This window comes from Poromitra crassiceps, assembly GCF_964638095.1.
Source record: "Poromitra crassiceps genome assembly, chromosome: 2".
Classification (NCBI taxonomy): domain Eukaryota; kingdom Metazoa; phylum Chordata; class Actinopteri; order Beryciformes; family Melamphaidae; genus Poromitra; species Poromitra crassiceps.
The window spans coordinates 43,261,388-43,289,238 of NC_139624.1; the positions used below are offsets into that span (position 1 = coordinate 43,261,388).

At 42.0% G+C, this 27,851-nt stretch overlaps 1 protein-coding gene across 3 annotated transcripts; it reads right to left on the reverse strand.

The window, feature by feature from the left end:
• Positions 1-3,048: 3,048 nt before the first annotated feature.
• tspan33a (tetraspanin 33a) lies at positions 3,049-27,851 on the reverse strand. 3 transcript variants are annotated; one of them, XM_083632153.1, is made up of 8 exons: positions 27,605-27,851; positions 23,157-23,214; positions 20,125-20,252; positions 18,632-18,706; positions 8,840-8,935; positions 8,376-8,504; positions 7,941-8,102; positions 3,049-5,210 (listed from the first exon to the last, which is right to left on the reverse strand). In XM_083632153.1, the coding sequence occupies exons 2-8, from the start codon at positions 23,197-23,199 to the stop codon at positions 5,109-5,111; spliced, it is 735 nt and encodes a 244-aa protein (XP_083488279.1). In that variant the 5' UTR covers positions 23,200-23,214; positions 27,605-27,851; the 3' UTR covers positions 3,049-5,108. The 3 variants fall into 3 exon arrangements, with proteins under 3 accessions (XP_083488279.1, XP_083488278.1, XP_083488280.1); XM_083632152.1 differs by having other exon boundaries at positions 27,571-27,851; XM_083632154.1 differs by lacking the exon at positions 27,605-27,851 and having other exon boundaries at positions 23,081-23,187.

Here is a 27,851-nt window from a genome sequence, read left to right on the forward strand (position 1 = left end):
GCAACTTTATGCACTAATAATTACTAAAGTGCCCCCAAAACTTTGTAAATGCCCCCAGTTTTTAGACAGTGGGGCAAAAGTTGCCCCCAAAACATATATTTTTTAATTTCCTACACTTCTACCTGTCAATGTGTCAACTTGTAGGGAGTAAAATATTTTTTTCTCATTTTGATGTGGACTCCCAGTGGTCCCCAGACCATTATTGTGATGACATCACAATTGCTCGAGTGACATCACTGATGACATCACAATTGCTCAAGTGACATCGGCAATGATGTCATCAGTGATGACATAATTATGACAGACACCGCCACCACTTAGCCAATTTGAACTAAGGAGATGTCAAACTCCAAATTATTTCTCAAAACAAGTTGTTTCTCCTGTGCATCAGTGGGAAAACTGACTGCTGCTGCCCATTTACCGTTCTGCCACAATCTGTTTATTTGCTTTCACACCTCTTTGAATAAAACATACACTACTGTACTGTATACACTACTGTACTGTATACACTACTGTACTATATACACTACTGTACTGTATACACTACTGTACTATACACTACTGTACTATATACACTAGTGTACTGTATACACTACTGTACTGTATACACTACTGTACTATATACACTAGTGTACTGTATACACTACTGTACTATATACACTACTGTACTGTATACACTACTGTACTGTATACACTACTGTACTATATACACTAGTGTACTGTATACACTACTGTACTATATACACTAGTGTACTGTATACACTACTGTACTGTATACACTATATACACTAGTGTACTGTATACACTAGTGTACTATATACACTACTGTACTATATACACTACTGTACTGTATACACTACTGTACTATATACACTAGTGTACTGTATACACTACTGTACTATATACACTAGTGTACTGTATACACTACTGTACTATATACACTAGTGTACTGTATACACTACTGTACTATATACACTACTGTACTGTATACACTATATACACTAGTGTACTGTATACACTACTGTACTATATACACTAGTGTACTGTATACACTACTGTACTACATACACTACTGTACTGTATACACTACTGTACTATATACACTACTGTACTATATACACTAGTGTACTGTATACACTACTGTACTATATACACTAGTGTACTATATACACTAGTGTACTGTATACACTACTGTACTATATACACTACTGTACTGTATACACTATATACACTACTGTACTATATACACTAGTGTACTGTATACACTACTGTACTGGTACTATATACACTAGTGTACTGTATACACTACTGTACTATATACACTACTGTACTGTATACACTACTGTACTGGTACTGTATACACTACTGTACTGTATACACTACTGTACCTTACATGGGAAGTGAGCATAGATGCAGTTTGGGAATAACAGCTTGTCCTTACAACAGAAAACAGGTATAACCCCAAATTGACAGAAAACCAGGCACACCTTTTTAGACAAATACATCTTTAAACGGAAATACATTGTATACTGCACACACCATAGTACTATGAAACATAATTTAAGTTAACTGAGGGTGGGGTTTCTAGGGGGGAAATCAGAAAATGAAATCTTTTCTGAAATTAATGGCTTTTGATTATTGGTGATTACTGGTGGTCATAGCCACTTTTCATTTGCAATTACTTCAAGCTTTAGCGACGATTCTGTGAGGCTGGTTTTAGTTTTAAAAACGTATTACATATAATAGCAGTGGTAGATGTTTGTGTGTGTGTGTGTATGCGCACGTGCATGGAGGGTACAGTTAATAACTCAAATACTATGTTAAATCAGTTTCCTTATTCATGTACATGGGCTTCCTTTCTCCTGGTTAAGGTGGCCTCAGGAATATCCTACTTAACAGAAGTTGTTCTCAAATTAATTGGATAATGCACTTGAGGTGTTTGTATGGCTGCAGATGCTTTTAACTCTGCTCCCTCTGTGTGTCTGTCTGGGGTTAACTCTGCTCCCTCTGTGTGTCTGTCTGGGGTTAACTGCTCCCTCTGTGTGTCTGTCTGGGGTTAACTGCTCCCTCTGTGTGTCTGTCTGGGGTTAACTCTGCTCCCTCTGTGTGTCTGTCTGGGGTTAACTGCTCCCTCTGTGTGTCTGTCTGGGGTTAACTCTGCTCCCTCTGTGTGTCTGTCTGGGGTTAACTCTGCTCCCTCTGTGTGTCTGTCTGGGGTTAACTCTGCTCCCTCTGTGTGTCTGTCTGGGGTTAACTCTGCTCCCTCTGTGTGTCTGTCTGGGGTTAACTCTGCTCCCTCTGTGTGTCTGTCTGGGGTTAACTCTGCTCCCTCGTGTCTGTCTGGACCTCCTTAAAGCGCACAGCAACATGGCTGCCTGAGTGAGTCAGAGGCAAAACCAGGGGACCACACACAGAGCAACGCAGCCCAGGCCAGGCCAACCCCCCCCCCCCCCCCCCGCCCCACACCCCACACACACACACACACACACACACTTAACAGGAGAAACTACTCTACTACAGAAGCGTAAATTGTGCATACTGCCATTTTCTCATTCACAACATTCAGTATGTTCAAATGCCTCGATTCAGTTTCATCCATCACATTATAAACAGTAAACACATGTCCAAAAACCCTAAGAAAAAAAACTTTCACTTGTTTGTGGTATTACATTGGTGGGTAAAAATTACAGTATGAGTCCAAACAATTTAAACCAACCTATGAATGCCGCACACGCGCGCGCACACACACACACACACACACACACACACACACACACACACGCGCGCGCGCGCACACGCACGCACGTGCGCACGCACACACACACACACAATGTGAAAATAGAAAAATTTCAACAGCCGTTTTAATGGTTTGACACATCAAAGTGGTTTCTAATTCTAAAAATGGTGTTTTCATCAAAAATCTGTAACAAAAACTATATTGAACACAGCCATGTTCTCTAGTCTAGAGCAGTGGTCCCCAACCACCGGGCCGCGGACCGGTACCGGGCCGCAACGCATTTGGTACTACAAACATAAATAAACGTCAACTTGAAACTATGTTTCAACTACCACACAGCCTATAATATTATAGCCTATGTTTATTTAAAAACATTTTTTTTTTTTTTTTATTAAAATTGACAACCGGTCCGCAACTTTTTTCCATCTATCTACCGGTCCGCGGCACAAAAAAGGTTGGGAACCCCTGGTCTAGAGCATCCATTCCCAGGTTGGGAATGGATGCTCTAGACTGGTGAGCCCCAAAGGTATTGCAAGTGCGCCACGGCTGCCAGATTATTTGCAAAACATTACAATCTTTGTGCATGTAGTTCTCCATTGTTGAATGATACCGTTATTTAATTTGTAATCAGTTATTTGTTAATAGTCTATTGCAGACAGCCCCTCACTTTTAGTCTCTGGTGTCTGTGTGGTGCTGATGGACAGCTCCTTTTATTGTTAAAATAAAAAGTGCTCTGAGAAGGCATTATTCTGCCTCCATACTGTTTACAGTAGGATGTGAGCCGCAAAAACAATTGAGATTTTCAAGTGGGCCTTGACTCAGAAAAGGTTGGGAACCACTGTTCTAGACAGTCAATCACCAGTGTAAACATTATTGTCAAACCAAACACCTTGACATCACTGGGCTTTGTAACAGGGATACAGAGCATTTTTGGGACCAGAGGTAAATATTTATTTTAACCCATTGATACCTGATGCAGCATTTGCGTGTATATCCCTCATTTGTGTGTGTATCCCTTTAAAACCGCGAACCACGTCACGTGGTCTTAAAGGGATACACACACAAATGCTGCATCAGGTATCAATGGGTTAAACTGTAGACCTGGGAAAATACAAAAAACTACATAACAAGTTAGGTAATAGGTATTTCAGCTGCAATGAAAAATAATATATTTTAGAACAGGAGAACAGTCACTGTAACGAAAAACCTTGCTGAATATGAATACAAATAATCTCAGAAAGAATCCAGAAATGTGTCACAAGTATTTCCCCACAACTGGTAGCAGCCATTCTGCCTGATTATTACTTTTATTTCATTTGATCAAATCAAGTGATATTGGACAGTTTCTTTCCCTTGTCAGTTGGTTAATGCCTTCTGTAATATGCAGCTGAAGCAAGAGGCCCAGACACTCATGAGTGTCCCATTCAGCATCTGTGATGAAAAAAGTAGCAGTAGAAAAACAGATGTTGAAGACAGTGCGGTCCATATTTAAAAATCAGGTAAGATCTTGAGCACCAAACCACCCCTTTACTAGGTTTGTATCTGAGCAGGTCAAGGAGGAAAAAACAAAAGGCCTCTTAGTAAATGCAAGTCTGCTCCAGCAGAGGGTGACAGAGTCCTACAGACAGAGCCGCTTCTCACTTTTCCACCTGTTTCCAGTTTGTAACACAGACTGTATACAAATGTGGACGTAGCCACCGTGACATCATGCATTAGTTACTGGACTCCCGTTTTGAAGCCAGTTTGCCATTTTGACCATCGCCATCTTGGTTTTCTGGAGCCAGAAGTGACCATGAACGAAGAGTGTGGAGCTGGGGAGGAACTGACGCCTAGCAAACGCCTAGCAAACACCTAGCGGTCCAGAGCCATTGGCTAGCCACCTGTCTCAGTTATGCATAACTTATGCATAACTTTAAGCCTTAATCAAATTAAAACAGGAGTTATATAAAAATTCACTCCACGTCCAGTTGTCATGAACACAAATTAGCTATAGAGACCTTTTTTTGACCAGGCTGTGAACATGTTTATTTCTGCTGTAAAGTTGGGGATTTTAACATGGGTGTCTATGGGGATTGACTCACTTTTGGAGCCAGCCTCAAGTGGCCATTTGAGGAACTGCAGTTTTTGGCACTTCTGCATTGGACTCATTTTTCAGCTCTGGAGGTTTCCACTTGGTTTGTGCCCACTCCCCCTCCACGCATCGATTTAAACATTAAGGGTCTTGTCCATGTGCTCTTAACACGTATCCCACATTTTTAAATCCAGGTGGGATGGAGAGGGACTGCTCATGTCAGGAAGAGTGGTACAGAGGCAAGAACGACTCAACTCTTCTATCCACAGCTAGTGGTGACACAGATTTGGTTAGCTGCGTTCAGTTCCAGGGGTCGGAGCGGTGCAGCTGGTCGTAGTTCTGGAGCTCGATCTGGTCTTTAATCTGGTTGATCAGAATCTGAGACAGGAGGATCCCAACCAGCTGCGGAAGAGGAAGCACAAGACAGAGGCGTCAGCCGCCCGTCAGCAGCATACTACAGGGGAGCAAGGGGGAGCTTGGCTGCCTTTAATAGGACATGAGCTCCCCTGAAAACATGATTTGTGAAATTGAGGGGGGGGGGGGGGTGGTGCTCATAGTGCTGTCTCTAAAATATTGACAATATGCAATTTTTTTCATTCATTTCTATTTTTCTGTATCATCCTCATGCATCATGCATAGAATTAGTTTATTTTGATGTGTGATTCACGAATTCACTTTAATAAAGATACCGACATGCATACTTCACTCATGTTAACAAGTTAACTTCAAAGATAAGATCATGTTTTTCCCCCTTCTAAAGTCCCATCAGTCTGTGTGTGAATTCGCCAACATTTCTCTGTTTTGTAGTCAGCAATCAGCATGAAACAATATTAAAAAGACAATTTATTATTTGATTATTATTTATTATTTAGTTTTTCTCAGTAAAGTGAGCTGATCCCAGTCCTCTGTGGTCACACGCTGATACAATTATGATGGACACTTGAAACGACATGACAACATGGTCAAACACTGTGTGCTTTCCATCCGCACACCTGGTTTTCATCACCTGGGAGCTTACCTATATTCACTTTCTACACACCAATGCTCCACCCAGTGCCCAATGCCAGAACTGTATGTACACACAGTGGCAGAAGAGTTTATGGCTCCAAGTGCAAAGTTTGAGGACGTTTGCATACCAGAGACCAGACCAATATTTTTAAGCGGGTGCAGCCACTTCTATATGCGACATGCGTGTCCGTCCATCTGTGTGTAGGCCCCTCCCCCCGGCTCCACAAGCAAGCGAGGTCAATCGTGAATGGAGAGAGCAGCTCAAAGTCGGTGAAACATGCATGCGCATACACACGGAGAGGGGGGCACGAGATTTCCCCCCCTAGGTGAAACACGGGATGACCATGCCCCGAACTAATTTGGTTGGTCGCCACAACTGTTTCTTCCTGAAAATGTACAGCAAGTAAAAAATATGTGGTTAAGATTAGGGTTAGGGTTTTCTTATTTAACCACAACCACAACCATACCCAAAACCCTAACCAAAGTGTTGTACTTGCCTAACCCTAATGTTTTAAAATAAGAAAAATGCTTTTTAAAAACCTGTGTGGTTTGACCGGGAATCGAACCCAGTGATCAGATTGGAAGGCAAGCACCTTACCCTTTAAGCCACGAGCCGAAGTACAAGCTGGGCTGAACTTCCCCACCCCCGGCCTAACCCATGCCACTAACCCTAATCTAACTTCCCCACCCCCGGCCTAACCCATGCCACTAACCCTAATCTAACTTCCCCACCCCCGGCCTAACCCATGCCACTAACCCTAATCTAACTTCCCCACCCCCGGCCTAACCCATGCCACTAACCCTAATCTAACTTCCCCACCCCCGGCCTAACCCATGCCACTAACCCTAATCTAACTTTCCCACCCCCGGCCTAACCCATGCCACTAACCCTAATCTAACTTTCCCACCCCCGGCCTAACCCATGCCACTAACCCTAATCTAACTTCCCCACCCCCGGCCTAACCCATGCCACTAACCCTAATCTAACTTTCCCACCCCCGGCCTAACCCATGCCACTAACCCTAATCTAACTTCCCCACCCCCGGCCTAACCCATGCCACTAACCCTAATCTAACTTCCCCACCCCCGGCCTAACCCATGCCACTAACCCTAATCTAACTTTCCCACCCCCGGCCTAACCCATGCCACTAACCCTAATCTGAATTAAAAAAAAATACTTGCCACACATGTTCAGGAAGAAGCGGTTGTGGCGACCAATCAAATGAGGGGTGTGGTCATCTCATGTTTCACCTAGGAATAAAAATCTCGCAAGGGGGGCAGCTGCAGCTCATCAACACACACACACACACACACACACACACACACACACACACACACACACACACACACACACACGAGCTTGCCAAACTTGCGAACGCATTTAAAGACATCCATCTCCGCAACCGAGCAATGGATTTCAACACTTTTTGCACCATTGGAATCAGCGTGACTTTTGCTTCTACTAAGCTCAGTGGTGTATAGGCCGGTTCACAGCAACCGTTTTGTGGTGGTAAATCAGGTGTAACCAATATTATTAATGAGGGCATTGACACTGGAACACCTAAATGGAATGTAACCAATATTAATGGTATTGTTACACCTGCTTTACTTCAAAACAGTTGCTGTGAAAAGGCTCTATTGAGCCCATAGTTGCTTATGTATGTAGCGTACTAAACCTGCACCACTTTTCTGTGAGAGATTTTCTGGATTGGAAATATATAGTGAGTTATGTGAGATAAATATATAGTGAGTTATGTGAGATATATGAAATATATAGTGAGTTATGTGAGATATACGAGTTGGTGAGACACTGTAGCGGCAGTGGTAGCCTAATGGTTAGAGAAGCGAGCTTGTGACCGGAAGGTTGTCAGTTCAATCCCTGGGACTGGCAGGATAAATCTGGGTGGGGAAAGTGAAAAGGCAGTGCTTGCCCCTCCCTCATTACCACCACTGAGGTGCCCTTGAGCAAGGCCCTTGACCCCAACCGCTCCAGTGGAGCTGATCAGTGGCCAGCAGATCAGACTGTGGTTGTACTGGTCAGCTTCCAGGTATGAGTGGCTTATGACTCTTATAGGCGTGAACAGGAAGTGTGTGTCTGTGTGTACGTTGTCTGCCACATCTTACCTGTGGTATGGCCAGCCCCAAGGCAATGCCTCCCAATAGGAACAGGTTGCTGTGGATCCAGTTAACCAGCTTGTCTATGCAGCCATTGGTGTGGATGAAGTCTCCAGCTTTGAGGTACTCCTTTTCCTGCATGCTGCGGCCACACATGGTGTTGATAACCGCCTACACAAGCACATAGACAACAAAATCACACATACACACTCGCATGCACACACATACGCGCGCGCGCGCGCACACACACACACACACACACACACACACACACACACACACACACACACACACACACACACACACACACTTCTTTTGAAAATACTGATAGTTGAGTATGAAGCTATCAAAACACACTATGTTGTATGCAAGCTATCAGCAAAACCAACATGTTTAATTTGGAAGTATTACTTCTACTTTCTGAAGAAGACAAAAAGGCCGGACCTCATCTTTGGATATGAGACAGCAGGAGAAGGGGACAGAGCAGCGCTCTCCGCTGGGGTTGTCGGGCGTGCAGTTGAAGTACATGTTGTGGGACCAGTCAGTGTAGGTCACACCACCACAGCAGCTGAACTAAAGACACAAAATGTAATAGGCATTTTAGGGGAGGAGCAAATGAGAAGATATGCTAGACATATGTAGATATAAGAACAGCTCTGGTATTTGTAAAATAAATCTATCACAGTATGACATGAATCTTAGAATATTAGGATGCCAATTAAACAAACACGCGCGCACATACACACGCACGCGCACACACACACACACACACACACACACACACACACACACACACACACACACACACACACACACACACACACACACACACACACACACACACACACACACACACACACACACACACACCACACACCACACACAGAGTATTTGGAGAAAGTCTGTACCTCTTTCTGACCAAAGTCAATAAGGTTTTGTAGATCAATGTCATCTCTGTAATGGACGATGGCATTGTTGATGATCTCACTCACTTTATCCCGTGCCTTGGCAGAATACAGAAAAGTAATTTCAGTGTAAAAATATACAATAGACAACATATACTACTGTATCTATAGACAGACACAGTTGTCAAAGCAGTACAATCAGTGAGATCAACCTATTTTATGTGGCTTTGTTATTGCTATAATAAACCCAGAAATACAATCCCTTCTCAAGCTCTTCATGCCTTTAAACAAACAAAATCAAGTTAAGTCTAACAAATCTGTGAGCAAACACTGATTTGATTCAACAGACAGAACAGCAGAGGGCGCTCTTTGCCAATACTCTCATTTCTCCCTTACTTATTAGGCATAAACGGCTCGAAACAAACCATTCATCATAGTTTCACCATTACAATAGCCTGCTGGGAGGGAAAACAGTATAAAGCCCAGCCTATATAAGTTTATTTCAGGATTTGCAATTTAAACTATGATCTTTAATGTACATTACATTACATTACATTACATTACATTACGTCATTTGGCAGACGCTTTTATCCACAGCGACTTACAACATCACATTTTTGTCAGCAATAGAGCAATCAACTATGCAACACAGTCTATAACAACTACAACCTCTGAAGGAACAGTGGTACAAGTTTAGTTTAGGTTAGTAGTTTTTTTTTTTTTAAGAGAGAAATAAGTTAGTTCAAGAAGGGCCCAGATGGAGCCTGTAATGTAAAAATAACATTACATTTTATTGGTCAGTATGGCCTCTCAATTATTCAATGAGAATCACCTTTTTATTATCAACTTAGGCCATGTCCACACGGAGACGACTTTAGGTGTATCCGCTATAGTTTTTTGTCATATAGCCGTTTCGTCCAGATGGAACCGCGTTCTGGGACTATACGTTCTGGCCGTATACGCTAATTTTTCAAAACGGGTCCCAGAGTGATTAAATCTGAAGACGCCACCCTTGCATTTCCGTGTTTACAACCCATACGCATCTTTCCTGAAACGATGACGCCATAGCCCCACCTCTCTCCACCAGCAACAATAACAATCATGGCAGTAACGTTCGTGCTACAGCAGTGGGGATCTTGCAGCAAAATATAATGCTCCTCTATTACCACCGTCAGCAACAATAGTCTAGCAGAATGGGCCCTCAGATTTTGAGATACCCCTACCCGAGGTAGAACAAATGACAACAATGATTTTTCTCATCTTTAGGGTCTCCCATTAATGAAATTGATTGTTGTCAAAAAAAAAATTGGGGGAAAAGATGTTTTTTTGGCTGTTCTTTAGAACTACCCCAATCCCTGAAAAAGAGCCAAATTAGGCCAGTCCGAATAGGGGAAAGGTGACAAAAAAGCCAATAACTTGAGAATGCTCACTCTTTTCCTCATCAGATTTGCTGAGGTATGAATCAGGTGGCTGCCCTACATCACCAAATAGTCAAAAAATGATTTACCTAAAAAGATAATGAATTATAGTCCTGTAAATATAGCTTTAGTTTAGGCGGAAATTGTACTTTGTGGTGATAGGAACATAGGACATCACTTTTCTCTCATTTATCAGAAAAACTGAAATCCCTGAAAAATATACCATTACTGAATTGTCTAGGGTGCTATTGAACACTGACGAGTAGTTGTATGGAGATATCTGGTACAGTTCTATTGCAAATTAGATTTCTTTAGACATAGGCCTACTACCTCTTCACTGAAACAGTCAAATTATTGTATGTTATTCTGAATGGGGAATAAGTGGCATAAAAGCCTATAACTTGTGAATGCTCACTCTTTTCCTCGTCAGATTTGCTGAGGTATGAACCAGGTGGCTGCCCTACATCACCAAATAGTCAGAAAATTATTTACCTAAAAAGATAATGAATTATAGTCCTGTAAACATAGCTTTAGTTTAGGCAGAAATTGTACTTTGTGGTGATAGGAACATAGGACTCCATCACTTTTCTCTCATTTATCAGAAAAAAGAAAACCCTAAAAATATACCATTACTGAATTGGCTAGGGTGCTATTGAACACTGACCAGTAGTTGTATGGCGATATCTCGTATCGTTCTATTGCAAATGAGATTTCTTTAAGTGGCATAATACTAATAATAATACATGTTATTTGGTGACACCTTTCAAAACACCCAAGCTCATTGTACAGTGCATAAAAGAGACATGACATTCTAAAATATCATACATAAAAACAAGCATTGCAAACACCAGCATCATTAAAATACGACGAGCGTAGATATAAGAAAACACAGGAGATACACACGGCAGGCGAATAACAGATTGAGTACTGTATATGATTAAAGGTAGTAGGCCAATTTGAACAGGTGGGTTTTGAGGTGGGATTTGAATGTGGTGATGGAGTCAGACTGTTGGATGTGTGATGGCAACGAGTTCCAGAGTCTGGGTGCAGAGCAGCTGAAGGCCCTAGCACCCATGGTACTGAGGCGAGGGAGGCGGGACAGTCAGGAGGCCAGCTGAGGAAGAGTGTAGGGACCGGGAAGGGGTGTATTCCTGGAGGAGGTCAGAGAGATGGGTGGGTGCTAGGTTGTGTAGGGTTTTGTAAGTGAGCAGAAGGTTTTTGAAGTCAATCCGGTAGTGAATGGGAAGCCAGTGGAGTTGAATGAGGACAGGGGTGAGGTGGTCAGATGATTTACTGCGGGTGATGATCCAGGCATTTGGAGTCTGTTGAGCAATTTGGTGGGTAGGCCAGAGAGAAGAGAGCTGCAGTATTCAATCTGGGATGTAACGTGGATCAGGATGAGGACTTTGGTGCTGTGTTGGGACAGGGATGGGCGGAGTCTGGAGATGTTGCGGATGTGGAAGAAAGCAGACCGGGTGATGTTTTTATGTGGGGTGCAAAGGAAAGGGTGCTGTCCAGAATGACGCGGAGGCTCTTGACTTGGGTGGAGAAGGGAACAGGGAAGCTGTCAATGATGATGTTTGGGGCAGTGGTGTTTTGAGCTTTGGAGAGGATGTTTTTGGAGCCGATGAGGAGGGCCTCGGTTTTACTGGCATTTAACTTCAGGAAGTTACTGCTCATCCAGCTCCTGATGTCCTGGAGGCAGGCAGTGAGGGAGGTGGGAGGAAGATCGGCGGTGGGTTTGGTGGAGATATAGACCTGGGTATCATCGGCGTAGCAGTGAAACTGGACACCATAGTGTCGGAGGATTTTACCCAGGGGGAGGAGGTAGGTGATGAATAGGAGTGGACCCAATACTGACCCCTGGGTCAAATGGCAGAACACCCGGACGAGTGGTTTCCTAGTTGGACTAACTGTCGTCTGTCGGGAGGTAGGATGCAAACCAGGAAAGTGCAACACCAGTGATTCCAATGTTCGCCAGGTGCTCCACAAGTAGTGGGTGGGAGATGGTATCGAAAGCAGTGGAGAGGTCAAGGAGGATGAGGATGGTGAGGAGTCCAGAGTCAGCTGCACGGAGGAGGTCATTATTTATTTTTAACAGGGCTGTTTCAGTGCTGTGATTAGGGCGGAAACCATATTGAAATGGTTCGTTGAGGATGTTTGAGTCGAGGTGGGACTGGATTTGGGCGGCAACCACCCTCTCAAGAGTTTTGGAGATGAAGGGGATGTTGGAGTTGGGACGGTATAGTGTTTGAGGTCAGATGGGTACTGTGGCCCATAAGTTAAGAATGCTCACTCTGATGATCATCATATTTGGAGAGGGAAATACCAGGTGGCTGAACTACATCACCAAATAGTCAGAATGTGGGGAACCCAATAAAATAAAGTTGATCTAAATTACAAGCCACTAAAACATAGAAATACAAGGTGTAAATATTGGAAGTTTTATTGAAACTGGAACATTAATCCAAACTATAAATCAGTAGTATCTCCTGTCTTCACATGATGGAATAATACAAGTATAATAGTAATCATAATACATTTGTTTTATGGTAGCCCCAAATCTCAGTGCTTCATTTCATTTAATGAACAAAAACAGGAGAACAGACTAGAAAACAAAATACTGCTCATTTGACCTGGCATATGGACACTTGTTTCACAGCCAAAGTCCAAATATCCAAATATGAAATACAGTATCAGCCCTTTGTTGAACGTATTATGACCGTACCAGATTATTGTGCCAGTGTTTGGGAGTCTGGGGCACATTCACAAGCTTATACTCCATGGACTGCAATTGTAAGGATTGCAAAAGACTGATGCAAACAAACTGTCTAAATATTGCTCAGTCTGTAGGCAGCCTGTCTATCTGGAGACAATCGTGTTTAATATACTGCATCCTTAGTATCATTGTCCATTTGTCAGATTAAGCTATCACAATGTAAAAAAAAATCCTCTTCTGTGTATCATATTGTAACCTTTTTCCGAAGTATTTGGATGTTTCATTGTTGCTGCGCGTACATAAGATGTGTTTCAGTGAGAGGTCAAGTATATAGATACTAGAATGTCAAATGTCAGGTTCCTCAGATGTTTGGGTACACATTTTGACATTCTGCACAGCAGGTGCAGAACTCCGTACAGGGGAGGCCAACAGAGAGGCACTGGCACTTTCCACTCTCAACAGTTTGGATCTTTGCAATACAAGTAAGTAATGTCTCTCACTTCTGTAGGTGCTGGGGGTTTCCTAAATAGGACTGGTTTAATGGCTCCATCTCTGACAATCCATCCCTTGCCGATAGGACTCCATAACATTGGTTTGGGCATGTGACTGTGACACCATATCGCTGTCTGATACATTGCTCTTTGCACATGTTGTGCAAATGCATCCTCTGTTGGTGGCAAATTTGCAGGGGCTGCATATGTTGTTGATGCAATTATGAACCTCAGTTCATACAAGTTTGTGCACATCAGTCCATTTTCCTTTTTCCTTTTTCCGTAAAGCAGAAGTGCAAATTCTCTTGCGACTGGCAAAGACTCTTCCAAGCTGGCAGAGTCCAAAATGGGCCAGATCTTTGAGCTCACTGAGATGGGTCTTGAGTTTGGTGAACGCTGTTGTCTTTCCTATTCTGTACAAACTACTTGTTGTGTCACAGCCAGTGAGTGCATGACATGCTGGTAGACAGCAAGAGCAATGTATCAGACACTGATATGGTTTCACAGTCACATGCCCAAACCCCTGTTATGGAGTCCTATCATCAAGGGATGGATTGCCAGAGATGGAGCCAACAGTCCTATTTAGGAAACCCCCCAGCACCTACAGAAGTGAGAGACATTACTCACTTGTATTGCAAAGATCCAAACTGTGGAGAGAGTGGAAAGTGCCAGTGCTTCTCTGTTGGCCTTCCAACATCTTATGCGCAGCAACAATGAAAGATCCAAATACTTCGGAAAAAGCTTACAATATGATACACAGAAGAGGAAAGAATGTAACATTGTGATAGCTTAATCTGACAAATGGACAATGATACTAAGGATGCAGTATATTAAACATGATCGTCTCCAGATAGACAGGCTGCCTCCAGACTGAACAATATTTAGACAGTTTTGTTTGCATCAGTATTTTGCAATCCTTACAATTGCAGTCCATGGAGTATAAGGTTGTGAATGTGCCCCAGACTCCCAAACACTGGCACAATAATCTGGTAGGGTCATAATACGTTCAACAAAGGCCTGATACTGTATTTCATATTTGGATATTTGGACTTTGGCTGTGAAAAAAGTGTCCATATACCTGGACAAATAAGCAGCCACTTTTTATTTCTCTGTTCTGTTTTATTTTTGCCTTGGTTATTTTGTTTTCTAGTCCGTTTTTCTAGTCTGTTTTTGTGATTGTGTATTATGTATTAGGATTACTATTATACTTGGATTAATGTTCCAGTTTCAATCAAACTTCCAATATTTACAGCTTGTTATTTCTGTTTTATGGTAATGGTAAATGGCTTGCATTTATATAGCGCTTTTATTTAAAGCGCTTTACAATCAGTAGGTACATTCACCTATTCATGCACCGATGGCGGCAGGTTAGGGTGCTGGCACACCATCAGGAGCAATTTGGGGTTCAGTATCTTGACCAAGGACACTTCGACATGCAGACTGGAGGAGGTGGGAATTGAACCACCGACCTCTTTGATCCAAAACGATTAGTGGACGACCCGCTCTACCTCCTGAGCTACAGCCGCTCCAGGCGGTTTGTAATTTAGATAATCTTTATTTTATTGGGTTACTCACATTCTGACTATTTGGTGATGTAGTTCAGCCACCTGGTATTTCCCTCTCCAAATATGATGACCATCAGAGTGAGCATTCTTAACTTATAGACTATTATGCCAGTGACCTAATTTGACTGTTTCAGAGAAAAGATAGTAGGCCTATGTCTAAAGAAATCTCATTTGCAATACAACTGTACCAGATATCTCCATACAGCTACTGGTCAGTGTTCAATAGCACCCTAGACAACTCCGTAATGGTATATTTTTCAGGGATTTCAGTTTTTCTGATAAATGAGAGAAAAGTGATGGAGTCCTATGTTCCTATCACCACAAATTACAATTTCCGCCTAAACTAAAGCTATATTTACAGGACTATAATTCATTATCTTTTTAGGTAAATCATTTTCTGACTATTTGGTGATGTAGGGCAGCCACCTGGTTCATACCTCAGCAAATCTGACGAGGAAAAGAGTGAGCATTCCCAAGTTATAGGCTTTTATGCCACTTATTCCCCATTCAGAATAACATACAATCATTTGACTGTTTCAGTGAAGAGGTAGTAGGCCTATGTCTAAAGAAATCTCATTTGCAATAGAACTGTACCAGATATCTCCATACAACTACTGGTCAGTGTTCAATAGCACCCTAGACAATTCAGTAATGGTATATTTTTCAGGGATTTCAGTTTTTCTGATAAATGAGAGAAAAGTGATGTCCTATGTTCCTATCACCACAAAGTACAATTTCCGCCTAAACTAAAGCTATATTTACAGGACTATAATTCATTATCTTTTTAGGTAAATCATTTTCTGACTATTTGGTGATGTAGGGCAGCCACCTGGTTCATACCTCAGCAAATCTGATGAGGAAAAGAGTGAGCATTCTCAAGTTATTGGCTTTTTTGTCACCTTTCCCCTATTCGGACTGGCCTAATTTGGCTCTTTTTCAGGGATTGGGGTAGTTCTAAAGAACAGCCAAAAAAACATCTTTTCCCCCAATTTTTTTTTGTGACAACAATCAATTTCATTAATGGGAGACCCTAAAGATAAGAAAAATCATTGTTGTCATTTGTTCTACCTCGGGTAGGGGTATCTCAAAAACTAAAGCCTTTTTTGAGGACTTGCTGCTAGACTACAAGTGGACACGGAGAACAGCGTGTAGCCTACAACATCCTCAGGGCTCCACACAGCTGACTCTTCCCATCCACCCCTCCCCTCCCTTCATCGGATATTTCCCAGAAGGCTTAGCGGCGGCTACATTTTTACAATAACACAAACAAAATCAGGCTTAACGTGTTAGATAGAAATTATATTTATTTTTAATACAACATGCAATTCTGGAATATTTTAATATTGGACAAAATGAAATGAAATGAAATCTAAACCCTGAGTGTAACCAACATACTCTCTTGCCCTATATATAGCCCTCGTAAATACAACGTGAATAGGGAAGTGAGAGGTTTGAGGAACACGCGGTTGCACTGTGATGTCTGTGATATCCGCTCGTGTCCACTCCAACAAGACTTTAGCTTACTTGACGCGACTTTTTCCAATAAAAAGACATTTATGCCATGAGTTTATATAATGTATATTTATGTTGCATCATTTAGCCTGTGCTGTGATGTGCAGGAGCGGCCAATACGCTGGGATGTGTTTGCAACATGTCTAAAGATCATGGAAGTGGATGATATCAGGAATGTCACCGATAGTTAACGTTCTATATTGTAGGCTACAGGGAGACCATCAGCCCTGCTGAACAGCTCTGCATTTGCCTGTATACTGTAGGTTTCATCATTTTATTCATCGACATGGCAAACCTCCCCGCAAAGCCAAGGGTTTAAGCTGCTGCTACAGTGAGATACACATTATAGACTGTGCGCCCCTAGAGGTTGTATGCCATTATTGACGAGATTGTCTTTCTCTGTTATTCTACAGCGGTTTCAGTGGTTTCATGTGGATACACACATTTCTTGAAACGTTTCCATGTTTATGGAAAACTTTTCTGAAACGGAAAAAAAAAAGATAGCTTCCGTCTCCGTGTGGACATGGCCTTATTCTCAATGGACATGTCTGTGTTCAGGCAATCAATCAATCAATCAATCAATCAATCAATCAATCAATCAATCAATCAATCAATCGTGTCCCAATTATCAAATACAAAAATATTGCACAGCAGTCTTGATCAAAAGTTACAAATATACATACTTCAGCATGCGCTGGGACGCGTCATCAGTGATGTTAACTGGGGTCGTAAGGTGTTTCGGGTCTGGTCAACATCATACACCCTCGCCCAGTAGAGATCAGCCCTCCTACTCTGTCTGCAACGTTGCCCGCGGAAGGGCCGATCACGCCCAATCCGCTGCAATAGAGCTAGTGCTACATCGCAGGATAGCAAGACCCTTCGGTGCATGGAGGCTCTAAGGCGCTATGGGTTGTCTCCCGGCCGCTCTCCTCCTTTGTCTCACCAGGCCCTCCCGGGGCAAAGGCATCCAGTGGCAGAGTGGATGCCTCAAGAAGGCCTGTGCGTTGCACGTCATTCGGCTGCGCAGAGCACCTCGCTCTAGCCTCAAGGACCCCAGGCCGCGCCGATATTTACACAGATTTTCAGGAGGCCAATCCGTAGTGTTTGTGGATTTCTCCCTCACGAGAGAGCCAGGCTGCGGTGCTAAACCCATCCCGTACCGGATGCCGTCTCTCCGACCGTCAACCGTCTCTCCAGCTTGTCACCAGCTTGTATACCTGGTTGTCACTTAGTCTATTCCTAAAGCCCTTTTCCCACATGCGGGGGGGGGGGGGGGCAGAGCGAGTTGGGGAGTGACGTGTCGGCAAAACTCTGAATGGTGAAATAAGTTTGCTTGTTTATCCGTTCACCTGCATCACGTTGAAGCACTTTTTACAGACTGGCTTCATTTGATGTGTCCGGGCTTGCCTTCGCTGTCGGCAACGTAAGCAAAATACTTCCACTTTCGCTTCATGCATTTGCCCTGTCGGGCTGTGACTGAAGGAGGAGGACGGACTGTGGCCAGAGAGCGAGCAGAGAGGAGAGGGGAAAATCAGCACAGCACACCCACACATGAAGCTGACATAGGCTACTGCTCTTATTATCACAAGATCATTTCGCCAGTTTGCTTTAATGTGCGCGAATGATTAGATTATGCCCGCTGGAACATTAAGCAACGTGTGTACACCTCGCCCATGAGAGTGTCGCGGAAAATGACTGCACCCGTTTCTCACTAGTATCCGCTAAAGCGCATACCGCTCTTCTGACTGGCTCGAAAGTGGTGAAATCTCCGCGACGACGGGGTCGCGCTTATACCGGCACGGCGCCTTTCTCACATGCAGGCATTAGACCACGTACCGGTCATTTTGCGGTACAAAGCGCATGTGGGAAAAGGGCTTAAGTGTCACCCTAGTCTATTCCTAAGCGTCACTGGTCAGGGAAGCCGGAACTCTATGTTACAAATATACATACTGTACTTCAGCATGCGCTGGGACGCGTCATCAGTGATGTTAACTGGGGTTGTAAGGTGTTGTGTAAAACACTGTTATTGAAGCCCATTAACAAAAGAGAGTGTCACTGTTGTACTAATATTGATACATTACTCACTGTACCTTATCTGAGAAGATGAAGCCCAGGATACCAGCAGTCAGCTGGAGTATGAAGATCACTGTCAGACAGATACAGAACTGGGTGGGGAAGAGAGAGATGGGTACACTTTCAAAAACAGTGCATTGTCTAATCTGCTTATGCCTCCCCGAGACCAAAATTCTCGTCAGGTCTGGGGGAGGCATTAGTGTTCATGTTTAAGAGGATGAATTCTGCCTGTTCAGGAAAAGACCCCATTGAAATGAATGAATAATAATAAATATAATACACTGATGAATACATCAAGGAGACTTTAGAGAAACATGCAGGAAAAGTATGTAGTACTCTGATTAACACTTAAACCAGCCACTTGAACACTTAGCTGAAACACTGGAAAACACTGGAACCAGTTTACGTCTTGACACTTTACCAGTTTAAACACTCAAAACCAGGAACGGTAATATCCCTACGCAGCAACCTGTAGCACCTACCTACCCCAATGTATACAAACCCAACATCCCTATACAATTACTGTGCGGGGATATTACTGGTCCTGGTTTTGAGTGTTTTAATTGGCAAAGTGTCAAAAGAGTCACTCATCCCGTTCGCGACTCTTCTCGTCCCTGGCACCTCAATGGTGGAACGAGCTTCCACCTTCGGTCACGACGGCCGAATCACTGCCGATCCTTCGGAAAAGACTAAAGACACACCTTTTCATGCTCCATCTGGGCCCTTCAACTTCTTTCTCTCTCTCTTAAAAAAAAAAAACTAAGCTAAACTTGTACCACTATTCCTTCAGAAGATGTAGGTGTCATAGGCTGTGTTGCATAGTTGATTGCTCTATTGCTGACAAAATGTGTTATTGTAAGTCGCTTTGGATAAAAGCGTCTGCCAAATGACGTAATGTAATGTAATGTAATGTAATGTCAAAAGTAAACTCTCTCTCACACACACACACACACACACACACACACACACACACACACACACACACACACACACACACACACAATTTGGAAATATGCTTACTGTGGAATAACTGTGCACACACGATTTGATGAACGTTTACTGGGAAATAACTGCAACATCTGACTCAAAGCCTTGTTCACACTAAATGGTAAATAACAATAAAATAATATTTGGAAATATATCTGTATAAGCCTTTGTTTATGATCCTGTGTGGCTTACATATATATATATATTCCATATTTTCATATTTAAAATAGACACTCTACACCACACTTATTGTAGATAGTAGTTAATGCAACATTTTTGAAATGTTTGAATGTACCTGTGCCATGTTTGTCTTAACTTGAGTACGGTACTTTGAAAGCAATGCAAATAATAGTCAAAGTCAAGGAGTCAAATTCCTTGTACGTGTCGTGTACATACTTGGCCAATAAAACTATTCTGATTCTGAAGTAAGAAAGCCAAGATTGCTTGGGTACGGACCTCCACTAGAGAGAGACAATGGAAAAGATAGACCACTAGAACAACTGCTTGCAGACGGCTGACTGACCGTTTGGAGGAGGCAGATGTTTTCCCGCAGGGAGCCCACACAGCCACAGAAGGTGAGGAAGAACATGAGGACCCCCACAATCATCAGCAGCATGGCGGGGTCCACCGACAGACAGGCCAAGGCTGCCTCTGTGGTGAAGAGGGACAGACAAGGTGAAGACTGGTGTGAACAGAGCCAGGCTGTTTCAGGGACACAATTCATCCTCTGAAGCAATAACACAAAACATTTATGAAGCTGTTTTTTAAAGCCTCTCTGACTCTCTCACACCAAGTAGAGAAATAATTTCAAAAGCTACAAGCACTTTACAAACATTTTGTCATCTTTTCCATTTTCTGGACTAAATCAATGAAAATGGAGACCTTGGATGTTGTGTTACCAATCTGCTTTGATTGATTGATTGATTGATTGCATGGTTGGTTGATTGATTGATTGATTGATTGATGTGTTTATTTGAGTGTCATGCAAGACACTATATAATACAACAACAGCCAGCAGTCCCTGTTCCAGAACAAAATGACCAAGGGTGCATGTGAATGTAGTGGGGGTGCACTAGCAGTGACAGTGCGGGCTGGCAACAGCAATGACAAATAGTGTAGGCCTCAGTGTTACTTACGGGTCCCGAGCATGATAAACAGATGAGGTCACATTTCGAAAAATGGTCTCCATACAATGAAATGGCTACTATGACTACTAACATCATCACATCAATGAATACAATTGGGCTAATTGAATCCACAAGAGTGTCAGTTTTCCAGTCATACCCAATTTATGCAATTTCCAAAATGGTTTAGGGTCCCCAGTATGCAGAAATATTCAAATAGAATATGTGAAAATAATACATTTACACTGCATGCAAAAAAAAGTGCAACACTACATTATATGGGATTAGCATAAAGTGGACATGTCTGTAAAGGAGATACTCGTGGGGACCCATAGAACCCATTCTCATTCAAATATCTTGAGGTGAGAGGTCAAGGGACTCCTTTCAATATGGTCATACCTCGCTCATAGACGGTTTGAACTTGAAAACATAAAGATTCTGAATTGCCCCTAGATAACTTCCTGTTTGCAGTGTGATGCTGATACAATAGCTGACAGGAAATAAGCAAGTTTTCAAAAACTGTTCCCTAGCAACACAATTCTGTGAAAACTATATAAAGGTAGATCTGTCTCTCTGTCTCTCTGTATGTATGTATGTATGTATGTATGTATGTATGTATGTATGTATGTATGTATGTATGTATTAGGGCATTCACGACTAGTGAATTTTACTAGTCGACTAGTAGTCCCTAAAGGTAGTCGACTACCGGTAGTCAGAATTTTTTTCTCCCCCCAATAAAAACGCTCAACTCACGTCAAAAGGTCTCAAATACAACCAGGCAGCAGGGCTATTGAGATGCAGGCATAACTAGCTAATGTAGTAGACCTTTTCTGAAGCTTGATTCCCAAAGCATTTGCCAATTAATTAGTATAAAACGGCATGGCTGATGGCTGTTTTCTCTAACGTTATACTTTTATAATCCAGATAGGCCGAGGCTTCACACGCTAACCTTTCGTTGTTTTTCCACTTTTAATTTGAAGACGAAAAAGGGAAATGGTACGTGTGAAATGATAGAATTGACAGACCAGTGTCAATTCAATGTACTATCACACCATTTCCCTTTTCGGCCTTCAAAAGATTTTATTTTTATTTTTATGGGGGCCCACTGACGAGTGGGCCCGGGGCGGGGATATATCGGTCCACCGATATTATCGGCCGATATTGGCCGATAACCGATACATCGGTATCGGCCGATATGTCAGATCTTTTTTTAATTTCGTATTTTTTTAAGTTATAGTGTCAACAAGCGTCATAGGATGGAATCGCCCTACCCTAAAATAATCCAAGGAGAAACACACAGCATGTGAAACCTGCACAAGATGCCCAGTTTAAATCAAATATGACCAGGCCTGAAGGCCCAGAATTAAGTTGGATTTCTGCTGTAACAGAAAGAGGAACTGAAACTACCGTAGCTACACGGCTTTACTGGCGGGAATGGATGAGATCACTGGGAGGCTTGTTGACAAGACAGCATGTTGTATATTTGATATTTTTTCTTAACTCAAGTTATACTTTATATTTGTTCTATTTGTGGTTTTGTATTTCTAGTTATTTATAATGATTAAATTCCCAGTGAAGTTTACAGTTTCATTGCATTGATGTCATTTTGGACAATAAAGTTTACTGATAAACTGTAAAACATCCGGCCTACATTACATATCTCAGGTCATCTCATGTCAAGTCAATATAATGTGTATATACATAAGAAGAATATCGGCCAATATATCGATATCGGATTTTTTTTTTACTCCGTAATATCGGTATCGGCATCTGCCTCAAAAATCCAGTATCGGTTGGGCTCTAATGTACAGTATGTATGTGTGTGTGTGTGTGTGTGTGTGTATGTTGTCCTTCGCATATCTGGAGAACCGTTCATCAGATCGACTTCAAACTTTTCAGGTGTCTCTGACTGGGACCCTCACTTAGTGCAGTGTCGAATTTGGTGCGATTTGAGTGCAGAGGACGGCCGCTACTTATACTCCAAAACATCTCTATTAATCCAATCAAAAGCTTTTTTTAATCAACAACACAAGCAAATGTGTTTTTACCCTCTGGCCTCTGGTAGTCTAGCTGTCACCACAGATGGTATGGCATAAATATGGTCAATACATGCTGTGTTTTTCCTAAAACCATTCTGCTCATCCATCAACACACCATGAGACTTTTACATGTAAGTAATTATTAAGTCTATTATTAAGGACTCCCGAAGACAATTTATAAAGTGTACTGATCAGACTGCTAAAGACATGTTGCTGACAATATGTTGCTGAAAGCGTGTTGCTGAAAGCGTTGGCCTGTTGAACGACCCTTTATGGAAGCACAAAGCCACACAACAAGGATGGTCGTGACACTGACTCGATACTCTCAGCTTCTCACACCGAATGCCAGGAACAGCTGTATCCCATCAATGGAGGACTCTCATTTACAGTACCTGCATGCTTCGTCATGCGGGCGTACACTCCGATCGACACCATCACCAGGGCGATCAACTGAAGGAGAGAAGAAAAAATTACAACTTTTTGATTTTCACTTGAAGTAGGTAATGTTATTGTGTCTTTCAAAATATCACAAATGGGATAATAAGCGGAAAAACACTATGACGAGTTCTCTCGCCTTTACTCATTCTCTGTTCATACTTGTCTGGGGAGTGGCGGCTTTTCTCAGAAAAACCTAATCATGATGATAAGTTACATTACATCATGTCATGTGTGGCAGGCATGCTGGGATATTTGCAGAAATGTGAGCGAAAAGGAAGATAAGAAGATTGTAAAAATGGTTGCTTGTGACAATAATAAAGATGCTAGCACCAATCAAATCAATAATAAAGATGCTAGCACCAATCAAATCAATAATAAAGATGCTAGCACCAATCAAATCAATAATAAAGATGCTAGCACCAATCAAATCAATAATAAAGATGCTAGCACCAATCAAATCAATAATAATAATAATAATAATAATAATAATAATGAATTGTATTTGTATAGCACACTTTCAAATCAAAACTGACATCCCAAGGTGCTTCACAAGAGAAAGTACACAGAATAAAAATAACAATAAAAAAATAAATAAAATAAAAACACTTAAATAGAGGAATTTAAAAACAGGCCCTAGTCGAACGCAGCGTGAATAAAGATGCTAGCACCAATCAAATCAATAATAAAGATGCTAGCACCAATCAAATCCAAGCAAATGTTTAGAATATACAGCAAAGATCAGAAAAAAGGAAGCCACCTTGAACTTGTCAAACAAACTGCTTCCTGTGGCAGTGAGCTACAGCAGCACAACACTCTTTTATCAGGGGTCAGGACTAGAGATTAGGGTCTTCTGCTTTCTGCTATCCACTCTGCTTTCATTTCACCAACTTGGCAGTTGGTACCGTTCCCCAAAAAAATACCTTTTCACTCAGCACTCCTCTCCTCTCAGCGAGATCCAAGCTCAGTCTCAATAGAATAATAGGGAGCCCTCAGCAATGCTCTTCCCTCCCCAAATCAAATGGATCCAGTTACAACAGGCGCTGCTGCACCTTCTTGGGAGGGAACTGCTATGCCATTCACCTGGCTTATATGTGGACAGGTTGACTTTTTATAGTGAACAAACCAGACAAGACACCGGAAGCAAAATGTGTTTTGTTGTTGTTGTTGTTGTTGTTGTTACATAATCGAACAGAAAGATAGTGAAATGGGTGGAATCCAGGGATGCAAAGTCACAGATAGTCAAACAGGTGACAGATACCAGGGCAGACATAAAACCACTCAGACATCCTCCTATTTTGGGATGAAAAAGGTGATGGTCACTTAAAGGTGACTAGTTTGCATCTGATTCTATGGCTTTGTGGTCGACATGTCTGCAAGTGTTTTATTCTTGAAATGACTCAACACTCTAGTGAAAAGCCACAGCTAAAACTAACTCAGTTAAATGGAGCGTATAGATGCCGACTGATTCATTGGTAAGTAACAGAACTGATACTGATCCTTGGTTACTGAGTCATTGTACGTTGTATCAACTCACCAGACGTGTGGTGAATCAACAACAATCAACATAAAAATTAAAGGTTTCCATGACATTTCTCAAGATTTTAGTCTAGAGCACAAAGGCATCACAAAACATGGAGGATTCATCTCTGGTGCGTCTTTCTGACAAAACCCGCTATAGCCAAAGGTAACAAAAAATGACAACAACACATTCCACCTTGAATAGCTTCAAGTTTTTACACGGTCTATCCTGTCTGTACAGGGCCATCTTCCCGCCTCTCTCTCTCACTCTCTCACACACACACACACACACACACACACACACACACACACACACACACACACACACACACACACACACACACACACACACACACACACACACACACACACACACACACAGCACTGATCTTCTAATCTTCCCACACAATCATTTCCCCCTTTCTAAAACTACTACTACTCTAAAACTACTACTTTCTACAAAGTGCTACTCTAGTCCACCAAAGGTCAAGACTGTGTTGCATAGTTGATTTCTGTAGTGTTGACAAAATGTGATATTGTAAGTTGCTTTGGATAGAAGCGTCTGCTATGATGTAATGTAATGTAATGTGCACTACTATGCAATTCTGTCAATAAAATATCTGCAATTCATGTGCAATAGAAAGCATATTACTGCTGATGCTACTTCTCATGCACCTTGCACATAAATTATTTTGTACAACTAAGGTGCAGATTCTTCATTTGCCACACTGATATCTGTTATATTTTTTTAGTTTGAATCTTTTTATATCCTTTTTATATCTCTTTTTTTATCTGGTATCTTTTTGGTTCCTATGTATGTAACTTGTGCACCAAACTTTCCTTCTATGTGCAAGCAAACATACCTTGGCCAAATAAAGAATCGATTATATTCTATTCTCACACATACATGGACACACTGTGATGCACTCATATGGGTTAGTTTCAAGGATGGTGCCACTTGTTCCACTGGAGACGTTAATGTGGGAGTAAAGACAGAAGACTATGGGATACTGGTAGTGCTGCAATGATTAATCAATTAATCAATTAGTCGATTGACAAAAACAAAAATCAACTATTTTGATGATCGATTAATTGTTTTGAATAATTCTTTAAGAAGAAAAGGTCAAAAATGATCTTCAAGCTTCTTAAATGTGAATAGTTTCTAGGTTTTTTACTCCTCTATGACAGTAAACTGAATATCTTTGGGTTGTGGACAAAACAAGACATTTGAGGACGTCATATTGGACTTTGGGAAACATTGATGGACATTTTTCACCATTTTCTGACATTTTATGGACCAAACAACTACCGTAATCGATTCATCGAGAAAAGAATCAACAGATTAATCGATAATGAAACTAATCGTAAGTTGCAGCCCTAGATAATGGATATGCAGATTCATGAAGTGTCAGATAGCATGCTGTGTGAACAAATGCAACACTTTACTGAGCATGTACTGCGGTGGGGAAACAGAGCACAGCACAGCACAAACCCCACATCCTACCCCTATTCTGGTTGTTTCAACTCAACATTTTGTTCTTCTGTTTCTCTGTTATTTGCTTTGTGGTTTCTGCTGCACCAGAACGCATTAAAACTCTCCAAGCATAACTCCATGGCAAAGTCTCCTCATACTGCACTAAACCCCAACAAAGCAAAGTTCAATCCGCAAGAACAGGCATGATATAAAAAGGTTTTAAGTCAAAAATCCCCTTAGAGCAGATGAGGTTGTGGTCACAAAGCACCTGACACAAAGCAAACCCAATGGCATGAACTTTGCTATGCTTTTTAACATTTGTTTTAGCGTTATGAAAGACACAGTATGAGTATAGTAGTAATAATCCACTGCAATAAGCTGCAGTGTTGTTTGAGGCACAATGCAGTATGTCACTAACTGTCAAAATCTGTTGCACAGAATGCACACCCACCATGTTTCCATTTAATAGCCACAGAAAACTAAGCTATCTGGAGTGGGGACCTACTTCTCACACAACTCTGCCTGGCCCCATCAGCATATGAATCAATGAAACTTTGTGTCCCTTGGCAACTGCATCGGCCATGAAAAGGAGCGGTGAACGTGGATTGGCATAAAGTACAGTGTATGGTGCCTAAAAAACTCAATGGAGTTTTGTCTATCGAGTCTATACGCCTTTTATGCATTGTTATTGTAATGAGTGTGAACAAGTCTGAGCCAAACAGCCTAGGCTCAATAAAAAAACAGACACTCTATGATGAAAAAATAACCACAGCCTATTCCCAATCCACAACTACAAATTCCGGTGTTGCAAGCCAATGATAAAATTGGCTTTTGTCCAATGTGTGAGCAGCAAGCACCTGTGTGTGTGTGTGTGTGTGTGTGTGTGTGTGTGTGTGTGTGTGTGTGTGTGTGTGTGTGTGTGTGTGTGTGTGTGTGTGTGTGTGTGTGTGTGTGTGTGTGTGTGTGTGTGTGTGTGTGTGTGTGTGTGTGTGTGTGTGTGTGTGTGTGTGTGTGTCTGTCAGGTCTGGTGTCCACTTCCCTTCTCCTGCTTCCTTCTTCTTTGACACAGAGCTTGTAGAAAACACCCGTCCATTAGAGCTGCATCAAACCATGCATAATCCAACTGGTGCAGCAGATATACAATTTAACACAAATAGGAAACACGTAGGCTAAAGGCTGCTGACTATCCCCATAAAAGATCACTGACTCCTGGATTTCTTTTTATTCTCAACAGGTAGTTTAGGGCTGCTTACTGGCAGCCAAGACAAATAAATGATTAACCTGCTCGCTGAGTTGAAAACAAGGTTCCCAGAAGTTCCCACGCGTTTGAAATCCTGCTTTTCACTCACTGTTATGGCTGAAGGATGGCTACTCACCCAAAATATCAAATTAAATATGAAGAGTAGGTACTTGACAATTGGACTGACAAAGGTGAAGTCCTCGCCATGCTCAGCTGCGGTTCTGCGTCTTCTTCCCATGGCGACGAGAATCCTAATCTGTCTGTACCCAAATCAAATGATTTAAAAAAAAATGCGCACAAACGTGTAAACTATCTAAAAAAGTTATCCATGCTGAAGCGAAACCGGAGCAGCATAATGATCACTTGGGGGTTTCCTTGTAAAATACACCGACACGGCAGCGATTGACTGCGCTTGGA

Coding starts and splice junctions, on each gene's coding strand:
- tspan33a (XM_083632152.1), bottom strand. CDS start 27,672: ATGGGAAGAAGACGCAGAACCGCAGCTGAGCATGGCGAGGACTTCACC. Junction 20,253..23,156: donor CCGCATGACGAAGCATGCAG/GTACTGTAAATG, acceptor TCTTCACCACAG/AGGCAGCCTTGGCCTGTCTG. Junction 8,505..8,839: donor TTGACTTTGGTCAGAAAGAG/GTACAGACTTTC, acceptor TTGTGTCTTTAG/TTCAGCTGCTGTGGTGGTGT.